This window comes from Pungitius pungitius, chromosome 7 (genome assembly GCF_949316345.1).
Source record: "Pungitius pungitius chromosome 7, fPunPun2.1, whole genome shotgun sequence".
Classification (NCBI taxonomy): Eukaryota; Metazoa; Chordata; class Actinopteri; order Perciformes; family Gasterosteidae; genus Pungitius; species Pungitius pungitius.
Genome location: NC_084906.1, coordinates 132,656 through 142,792, shown reverse-complemented (window position 1 = coordinate 142,792; position 10,137 = coordinate 132,656). Strand labels below are relative to the sequence as shown.

At 43.4% G+C, this 10,137-nt stretch overlaps 2 protein-coding genes across 2 annotated transcripts; both read right to left on the bottom strand.

Moving 5' to 3' along the window:
- Positions 1 to 1,704: 1,704 nt before the first annotated feature.
- ndufa11 (NADH:ubiquinone oxidoreductase subunit A11) lies at positions 1,705 to 5,826 on the bottom strand. The gene is made up of 4 exons (XM_037470616.2): positions 5,686 to 5,826; positions 4,925 to 5,017; positions 4,221 to 4,343; positions 1,705 to 1,892 (listed from the first exon to the last, which is right to left on the bottom strand). The coding sequence occupies exons 1-4, from the start codon at positions 5,762 to 5,764 to the stop codon at positions 1,780 to 1,782; spliced, it is 408 nt and encodes a 135-aa protein (XP_037326513.1). The 5' UTR covers positions 5,765 to 5,826; the 3' UTR covers positions 1,705 to 1,779.
- Positions 5,827 to 6,155: 329 nt separating this feature from the next.
- mrpl55 (mitochondrial ribosomal protein L55) lies at positions 6,156 to 9,516 on the bottom strand. Its single transcript, XM_037470324.2, has 3 exons — positions 9,399 to 9,516; positions 8,987 to 9,158; positions 6,156 to 6,579 (listed from the first exon to the last, which is right to left on the bottom strand). Exons 1-3 carry the CDS (start codon positions 9,452 to 9,454, stop codon positions 6,430 to 6,432), a joined length of 378 nt encoding a protein of 125 aa, XP_037326221.1. The 5' UTR covers positions 9,455 to 9,516; the 3' UTR covers positions 6,156 to 6,429.
- Positions 9,517 to 10,137: the final 621 nt, after the last annotated feature.

Here is a 10,137-nt window from a genome sequence, read left to right as displayed (position 1 = left end):
GAGGTGCATACCGCCACCTACTGTACCGGAGTGTGCAGATTCTGGGTTTATTGCTCAGCCTTCCACTGTTTCCTGGATCCTACGATCTAGTCCCGTCTCTTTTATATATCGTAGCAGTGCCCTAAAGCACTCATGCTCACCCTGCTCCACTACCAGAACTCCCTCTACGCTCCACTTCTGTCCCTGCTGGCATATTTTAGCCTTCAATCGGTTTCTTTCCTTATTGTATTTTTGACACTTCATAAGGAAATGCTCCACGTCTTCTGTTTTGTTACAATTATTCCACTTGTCTGTTCCCGCCTTAGCTATTGTTCCCTCACCACCTCTCTTATGACCTTTCCCAAAGGAGATGATTTCCTCTTGTGATCTTGAGCTCTCTTTGATCCTGTCTGCTCTCTCGTTTCCCTCGATGCCTACGAGGGCCTGGACCCTGCACATTTGTACACTGACCCTTAGTCTTTGGAGTCTCAGCATTAACAGGGATATTTCCAGCCCTAGATCCTCTCGCGCTGATCGTTTGTATTTAATGTTGTTTAAGGCTGCGGAGTCTGAGGAGATGACCTCAGGCCTGACCTCTTCCACCCACTGCAGCCCCAAGATTATTGCTGGGATTTCCGCGGTGAAGACGGACAGCCTGTTATTATTTGCAAATAGCCTTATTAAAATCTGTAATGTATACCCCTGCTCCCACGTGCCCACTCCCATTGTCTTTCGATCCATCAGTGTATATTTGCAGATATTTATGAAAAGATGTTGTTTATGTACTCTTGAGTTGTATGGCCAATACCCTACCTGCTTCACCCAGTATGCCATAGCTAATTCTGTGCGTCTTAGGCTAAGAGGCAGATCGTCCGCCTCCACCAGAAGTGAGTTGTTAGGGTTGCATTTAATTGCACCCACACAAAGTCTTAGGGCTCTACTCTGAATCCTATCTAATATTTCTGATGTGCTCTTTGCAGCTGCTCCATACACCATGCATCCATAGTCTATGCACAATCGTATCCAGCAGTGCCCACTTATCTGCACCCCATTCATATCCAGCAACTGCTCTCATAACGATGATCGCTTTTTTACATTTAGCTTTGATATGCTTAATTTGAGTTCTCCACAAACATTTTTCATCAAACCACAAGCCTAAATATTTAAACTTTGCCACCCTCTCCGTACTTTGACCGTATAGTTTCAGCATGTATGGAGTCGGGCACGTGCAGCTGGGAGAGTTTGTCCTGCAGCAGAGACGGGATGATGGTGTGAAGGCAGAGCTGAAGTCCACAAACAGGACCCTGTAATTCTTTGCTGCTCTTGTAAATCTCTTAAACCTCTCCAACTGATTCAGAATGCTGCAGCACGTGTATTAACAAGAACTAAGAAATGGGATCATATAACTCCTGCATTAACTTCTCTGCACTGGCTTCCTGTTAAATAAAGAATAGAATTTAAGGTACTTCATGTTTAAGAGCAGGTAGTCTGTTGCAATGATTCCTGACCCAATTCTAGCCTGACGGTGGCATCTGTCCACAGCTCCAGAGGTCATCCTGAGGGCCACATGAAAGGTAACATAGAAGTTAATTCAGCTCATACTATGCACTCATTCATGAGAGTAAATGATTAAAACTGCTAGAGTATTGTAGACTGTAGAAGATACCTTAACTTGCTCAAAGCATTTTCTCAGATGTCCCCCAACTAGTACAAAACAGACTCAAGTCTATTTCACAAGAACTTTATTACATGAACTCTTTTTACAACACATAGGGAAATGTACAGCCGTCCTCGTCCTCCTCATAGTTTGGGCGGGCCGGCCAGCTTCCACCCCTCCATCTTTCCCACTTTAGTGAAGAAGGCCAGTGTGCCCAGACCCAGACACGCCGTGGTACCGGTGGTAGCACTGTGGGCTGGAGAGACAGATACTTCACACCTTTTCCAACAACTAGAACAAAACCAATGAGCGCCTTCCCCTTTCTACAAAGTTCTCTTCTTATAAAGTCCTGGTCAAGCAGTCTCTCTCAATACTGAGCAAAAGGATATTATTATATCATCAGCCCCAACAATAATAAAAGTGTAGTTATAAAGCAGTTTCACTGCAGGGCAAGCAGTCTCTAGACCACAATAACATACAGATGTGGTCAAAAGTTTACATCCACTTATAAAGAACATAATGTTATGGCGCTCTAGAGTTTCCCGTTATTTCTACAAGTCTGATTTTTCTCTGATAGAGTGATTAGAACAGATAACCTAACTTCTTGTGAGTGATCATGAGTCACTACAGTTGGTAACTTGCACATCTGCAAGCAGAATGTCAAAAAGTCTAATGAATATGAAGGAATTGGGTTTGATGGATGCTTGGCGACATCTTCATCCAAAAGAGAGAGACTTCACCTTCAGGTCACAAGTGCATAGGAGCTGTTCACGGTTGGATCATTTCTTGGTGTCCAAAAAGGACACATACCGAGTTAAAAACTGTGTTATTGAGCCGATGACCATCTCAGATCATGGCCCTGTACAGATTACACTTGATTTGGGGCTGGAGCCGAGTATGAAGTATTGGAGAATACGTTTCCTTATTGACAGATGATTGGGTGTTATATCAGTGGATGTTTTCAATGCTGACCAAAGTTACATTTTACACTAATTGCCCAAAAAACATTACTGTTAATTGGAGGTCTGTGAAACCACCAACGGTTACTGAATGGAAACAAAGACTGAAGCAGATTTATTTGACGGAAAAAATGACTGCAACATTACAACTGAAAACTGACCTTTTTATCCGGAGATGGCTATACATTATGGTATTGTGTCTGTGATTCATATTAGATGCAGCAAGATATACATTTTTTTAGGGCCGGGACTTTAGCGCGTTAATTGCGATTAATTAATTACAATGTGAATTAAGATTAATTAATTACACAAAAAATAACACATTAAACATTTTTACACTTATTTTTTGCACCGCGGAACGTTTCTCACTGGATGAGTTTCGGAGGACCGATTATACTGGAGCACCAACTAGCGTCCATGACGTCAGACAACAACAAACCACAGTGAACATGAACGAAGAAGCTGACGAGACCGTGTCGGGTGGCCCCGTGAATGGGAAATCTTCTTATAATAAACACACGGATGGAAGCGTCGATAAGAGCGTGGTTGTGTGCAAGCTGTGCAACAAGGAATTCACATCGAGCCTCAAGTATCACCGCAACGCAACACAATTAGCAGCTAGCGTGGACGTACAAGGACCCACACCCAACCCACACTGCACCCGATGACTGGTTTAAGGACCAGGGTAACTAAGTCCACGTCTGAAAAAATAACCAATGTTCTAAATGTACTTGAAAGTATTGGTCTACTTAAAAAAACATAGTTTACAGAAGGTCTACTTACCTATAGGCTACCTGAATTTCTGAAAGTACTATATTTCTAAATATGCTATTTCTACACTTCTGCTGGAATTGGTTGAACAAAAATAAAAATCCATGTGAAAAAAATGACTTCTCACTGTTCTCAGGTCATATATTTGTATGTATAATATATGCGATTAATTAATTACAAAGCCTCTAATTAATTAGATTAATATTTTTAATCGAGTCCTGGCCCTAATTTTTTTATTATAATTATTACCTTTTCTGTTAACCCATAAAAGAACCAAACTTCATGAATGTTATATTTGACAAAGAAGTATCTGTTCAATCACTCGAGTTGTAGAAATAACGGGAACCTCAAGAGAGCCATGACATTATGTTCTTTACAAGTGGATGTCAACTTTGGACCACAACTGTAACAACTATTGCAATAATATACCAAATAATTACAAAAAAAGTCTCACTAGAAATGTCAATATTAGATGTAACAAACTAGTGGATGACTTGGTTTCAGTAGGGTGTGAACTCATTCTAGGGTTATATTAAACTATGTAGAGGGCTACAATTGGCTGGCAGGCTGCTGTTGTTAGTGACCCCTGACCTGAAGGAAGTCATGGCGGGTTCTCTTTAAGCTACTTCATCAAGCGCTCAAAACTACTGTGGAGCCACCACGTCCCTAACTGCACTCCGTGAATCAAGAATATATTTGTGGGTTAGAAAAATGAAATAAGGGCTTGTATAAAGTTGTTATAAAGCTTACAGTTGATTACATACCTGCATGGCAAAGGTTGGTTTATCGACTTGACATTTGGTTTTGAATAATGAATAGAAATCACCAGAATCTCTGCGGGCTCAGGTACTTACTTCTGGCTCCCAGGAAGATGCCAGAGGCACAGCCCCCGATGAAGTAGTTCAGGGGGTCTTCTGGGGCTTCCCGGGCCTGAGCACTGAGGCAAGTGGCCATGCCGAAAATGGCTCCTAGGGAGGCTGAGACGACACAGAGTATCAGCATGAAACCAGAGAACAAGCGGGGTCACATGACTGAGACTTTGCTCCCACTCTGCAGGGTTTTGGGTTTTAATTCCTCCTCTTTCATTACACTGGGTCTTCGGGGAGTGGGTTTGGCTAATATTCCCCGGTCACTCTGGTGCGGAAGTCAGTGTCACTTTCAGTGTGGAACTGCTGTGCGTGGAAAATAACAACACAAATTGCACACTTTTTCAGTAGTAAGAACATAAGAAAATACAGTGTGAAAGTCTCTCATTTTAGCAGCTTTGACATGGCTCCTGTTTGTTCCAATGTCACAGATTGATTTAGAAACCTGTGGTGGGTTGAGTGAATCAGGTGACCTGTCCGAGCAAACAGGTGCTGATTGGGGCCAAAGCCTCTGTCAATGTGAGAGTACCTGGAGAGGATGCTGAGTGGTCTTCACGTTAAGTTAACAAAGAAGCAATCACTTTAGTTAATATTCAGGAATTGCTCCCACGGGTCACATGGATTTCCATGACCTTTCACGTCAGTATAGGGTGTGGTGTTGAACTATGGTGCAGGTAAATGTGGATATTTACCCATGGTAACTGATGCGTTGGTAGCCCTCTGTAGCGCTGCCAATGCAGAATCAGGCTGGAATGCCACTAAGTGATAGGCGGAACCGACCAGGCCTGAAAACACACACGGAACCGAACATCAATCATCAATCATTGTCTGTATGGATGCTGATGTGTAGCAACATCTTTGTACTTAAGAGATTAGAGTCCGGATGAAACTAATGGTTGAAATAACCTCACACACGTTGGCACTACTATTGGTATAAAGGCTGTACGGGTTTTGGCAGCCTCTCTCACATGAGCAGGATGATTGTACCTCTTTTGGCCAGAAGTGAACGCCTCCATTGCAATATGAACTTAGATGGACAACTGTGAACCTGTCCATCAATCCCCCTGACGCCCGCTAGGGTGAGTAACGTTATGTTATTAAAAGGTAACGTAACTTTATGCGTAACATAATGTCTAACAAGTAACGTAAAGTTAACGTTACCTCAGATACCAAAGCATCCAACAAACCAGTAACCTCTACAAGTTAATTCGTCGTGTTTGTGTCGTTGGCTCAGCCCACAGACACCAAAGCACACACTGGCCTCCGTTAGAGCGAACCTCATTTATTTCATTTCAGTGTTGGATTAATCACCAAACGAATGCAGCTTGTTCCAATGTTAGCATTAGCCCAAACATCCAAGCTAGTTACCGCACGTATCTTTGCGGGCTCAGCTTAGCAAGCTGCATCTACGGCAGACATGACCCGCGCCTGCATAATCGGTAGGAATATTTACCTATTGCGGTGGCTAATTTGGTAGTGATCCATGTTTTTTCCACACAGCCTGTGCCCTCTGGTAGGTCCCAGTACCCCATTTTGGATTTAACAAGGACGCGATTGAAGGAGCGCAATTATCGCGAGACATTTGTTCATCGTAGCTGTTTGGCAGCTGTACGCAGCTCGCGGTGCTTTACCGCCCCCTAAAGGAAGGGAGGGAGACAAGCACTTTACCAAATGACTGTCCGTTACAACGAGACTATTGCCATATTTATACAACTTATTTAGTATTCAATAAGGTGGGTCTATTATTTTGACTGGTTTGTGCACCTAAACCTGTGTAGGTTAATTAGTGTGCTTTGGATTCATAAACAGGTGGTGATTATTTCCTTTCATACTTACATCACACTACTGTGTGCACAGCAGACTTAAAAGTGGAGTCAGCAAATAAATCTACATTCTAGTGCCTCAAAAAAACACTACGCACACTTTTCAACATTGACTACAGATTGAGACAACTTTATTAACTTCAGTCAGTGTTATTTCATCCTTACACTTCAAGGAAAGTAACAAAGTCCAAGCACTCAGCAGCGTGCTACACACGGTGAGTGAAGTCACTAATCCTGCCCAAATGTTCCACCATTTCACCTTTTGGAGGAATCCCTTTTTTAGCATCACCACCAGCCGACTAAAACGTCTGCGGCTGGACAAACGGAAGTAAGAGTCGGATGTTTGACCCATTTATTTAACATACATCCAGAAGTCATTTCTTCTTCCAGAATTGGCTGTATTTGTCCACTTTGAAGTCATCTTCGTACTGGACAGCTGTCTGCTTTTTCGTCTTTTTCACTTCTCTCTTTTTCTGTCTGGCTCGGCGCTCCTCCTCAGACAGTGTGGACAGATCGGCTGGCATCTTTTAAAACAGAGACATAAACATTTAAAACTTGAAATGAGCATATTTCTTATTTTGATCAAAGATATGAGGTGGCTCCGACAGGGCAACTCAGGAATCCCAGATCATTCATCATCAGAACTCACAGCTTCATAAAGCCCTGAGGCTCCGACACTTTGACATCATCATCTCCGGCCCGTTCTCAATATGCGGTCTTGTGTTCTCGTGGACTCGTGAGACGTCAGTCGCAGCCAGAGTACTTATCAAATTCTAAAGTCTGCATCCGGCCGAGAACGCTCATGACTCGCCCCGCCCAACGGACCCAGACCCTCCAGCACCGGGCGGTCAGCTCATCTCAGCCCGCACAGAGCAGCCTGTTTTCGGCGAGTCTTCTGTGAAATGCTCCGCTGGTTTTCACATCTCCGTAGCGGTTATACATGATTTAAATGTACTATAACGAGTCTTTATAAGTTTTAATCTGGTGTCAGAGACTGAGGACAGTTTAGATTCATAACTTCATGTTTAAATGTAACTTTAACGTCTTGTCTGTATCCACAGAGTGCACCTTGTTATTGTCCATCATTGTGCATTAAAGCTGCTTGCATATGCTTGAAAATGTTTCTATTTATTTTATTGTTGATCATGTGATCATGGCGGCTACAGTCAGGTAGGTGACATCATTAGTGCTTAGCACTAATGAACAGCCCTGAATTAAATGTTTACCTCAGTAATGCATCTTCCATCCAATATGAATACAGATTAGATCTAAACCTGTCAGTGTAACCTAGTAAAGTTCAGCAGCACCACAAACTACAGCTGCTTCATCTGCTTTAAAAAGATGTTCCACTGTATAACAACTCTGATCCATTGAGATATTTTGTTTCATTATTTTATATCTGAAATATATAAATTATTTACTCTGGTGCTCCATTTAATATATAGACACTATTTTTTATTTGAAATGAAAATGAAACAAACACCTGATAGTAAAATACTAGTCAAGGGCTGTATTGAAATGTATTACCAAGACCAGCTGCTGGTCCAATGACTTTGTTCTTTGTTCAGTACCCGTGAGTCACGACTCCCGAGTCTATTCCCCAGAGAGTCAGTCTGTTCTCGCCTTCTTAGCTATAGAGAAAGGGCTACAAGTCAGTCTAGCATTGTCAAAACCATATCCCAATGCAGACCAGTAATTATTTGCCCACACTGTCAACATTTCATAAGCTGTAGCATGGGTCCATAAGAATCCTTTGAATCCGCCTGTGAGCGGTGTCGTATCAGGGCTCGTCCTTGACGATCGCAGGCTAGTGAATAGTGCAGCTCACGTGGTCAATCAGGCGAGTAACAACACGCACCATTTTATTCCAGAGCTGCTGATGGAAGTAGCGAGAGACTCTCACTTGATCCTCATCTCGGTTGCAACATTTCAATTAGCCAGGAAACAGGAGTCCAGCGAGAAGTCGTGGGAGGAACTTTGGGTTTAAATGAAGAATTAACATGACAACGTTTTTATTGTTTGATTACTGCTCAACAACGGGAGCTGGCTTGGACAATAGGGGACTTGGGGGATTAAGGCGCACTTTGTGGGGGGATTTATTGATTCATTGTTTGTGTAAAATGATTTGTTGTATTGCATTGAATTTATTTAATTCAGCAAGAACATCCAGGCTTGCAACCAACTGTTGTGTTGTTTTTCATAGTTCTGGTTCATTTTTTTGTATTTAACAAAAGCAGCGACTTAATTGCCATTTACATTTGATCCGCCCAGTCCCTTTTAATTTAGCATTGTGCATTTTTCCTTTTTCCAGTTAAACTGGAGGGGGAGTTGTTACAAGCCCCGTGGCGGGTAAAGCAGTCACTCTCACTAGCCACTTTAGCAGGTGGAAATCTATAGCTCCCTATATGTTGTTCATTGTAGTGCCACGGGCCGTGTGGTGTTTAGTGTTTGACATAGTGTGCCCCTCCAGTGTGGCCGTAGAGGAAGAAGGGTCCCTGAGGGGTGAAGGCGGTTATTAATGTGTCATGAGTTCGTCATATCCGTGGGAGCGGTGACTGATCATGACTGTGTGACTGTCCTTAGCTTAGCGCTCTCAGTCGGTTTCAGAGAGTTAAGCGCGCCGGTTCAAGACGTGTTATTGGAGTTAATTTAAGAGTAATACATTCTTAATTATTGTTTGCCCTTTCCGTGTTGTCTGCTACTTCTGTTGTTTCAGTTACTGAAGTTTCCGTTGGCCAAGTGTTGGGTAAGGCTCCTGGTCCTCATGAAGTCAGCACAGCTTTACACCAGTTTATGGAGCTTCTGCGTTGCAGACAATGGTAAGTAAGGGTAAGCAAACCCGAGTCAACTTTAATCAAATTTAACTCCCAACAACAAAAATTGTGGCTGATGAAATAGTGGAGTGGCTGGTGAGGAGGTGTGAACACTGACCATGAGGATGCGTCTGGGCTCTCGGTACCGGATGTTGACTGTAGACCCGTCGGGTCGGACCAGCACCACCGGGAACAGTCGCTCGTACTTCTGGCGGCTGCAGCGCACCACCGACGTCCTGTTGGAGTTGAGCCGGGGGGGCTGCGTGTGGAGGGGGGCAGCGAACACGCACCTGCTCGTAACGACACACACACACACACACACATATATATATATATGCGGCTAACGTCCGACTGCTAACCTGCGAGAAGGGACACACAGTAACCGCACTCACCGGAAGTTAGCATGTTAGCTACGCTGTGTTATCGGACCAGTGGTTTGAGACACGAAACCTCCGCCCATTCCTCCACCGCGACCGTATACTACCGACTACCGGGTCTCCTTCAGCAAACATACGTGTTCGGAGTCTTACCGTGATAAAATGCTGCGTGGCGCGCACAGCTTCATCAGAAACATGTTTACGACCATGGAGTCTGACAGGAAGGACGAACCGCTCCTCTCTTCTTCTAATGTAACTAGTGAGCTGTACAGCGCCACCCACCTATGGCGCCACCTAGTGAGCTGTACAGCACCACCCACCTAGTGAGCTGTACAGCACCACCCACCTAGTGAGCTGTACAGCACCACCCACCTAGTGAGCTGTACAGCACCACCCACCTAGTGAGCAGGAGAACCCCCGGATTCCTTTTCATCAAAGCAAATAAAGTCAGCTCCTAATCTAATCCAATACAAATATTTATCTTTCAGCATCCTTCAAAACTACGTTCAGAGCACAAAGCACTTTATTTGATCCTGTGTAGTTTAACACATTCAGTTCTGTGCCTCAAAGTTTCTACATGTTTGTAAGTGCACACACACACACACACACACACACACACACACGAGAACAAGCGTGAGATCTCCCAAAGTCTTGCTCGTGTGTTGGATGCCATTCTTTTAATAAATCCAAATTCAATAAATGTATATCAATGCATTTATGTGTTACAATATGTTTAGCTAAGTAAGTGAAACCATGTTTAAGTCCAGCAGGATGTTACTTTACATACAGCAGGTGAAATAAGTATTGAACACGTCACCATTTTTCTCAGTAAATATATTTCCAAAGGAGCTATTGACATGACATTTTTACCAGATGTTGGTAACAACCCAAG

Bases quoted from the DNA above. Each gene is read 5' to 3' on its own strand.
- ndufa11 (XM_037470616.2), bottom strand. From the start codon at position 5,764: ATGGGGTACTGGGACCTACCAGAGGGCACAGGCTGTGTGGAAAAAACA. The intron at 5,018-5,685 runs GTAAATATTCCT...GTGTGTTTTCAG, and splicing joins CAAATTAGCCACCGCAATAG to GCCTGGTCGGTTCCGCCTAT. The intron at 4,344-4,924 runs GTAAATATCCAC...GTGTCGTCTCAG, and splicing joins CAACGCATCAGTTACCATGG to CCTCCCTAGGAGCCATTTTC.
- mrpl55 (XM_037470324.2), bottom strand. From the start codon at position 9,454: ATGGTCGTAAACATGTTTCTGATGAAGCTGTGCGCGCCACGCAGCATT. The intron at 9,159-9,398 runs GTAAGACTCCGA...CGTTACGAGCAG, and splicing joins CCACGCAGCATTTTATCACG to GTGCGTGTTCGCTGCCCCCC. The intron at 6,580-8,986 runs GTCAGTGTTCAC...CTGTTTTAAAAG, and splicing joins AGCCCAGACGCATCCTCATG to ATGCCAGCCGATCTGTCCAC.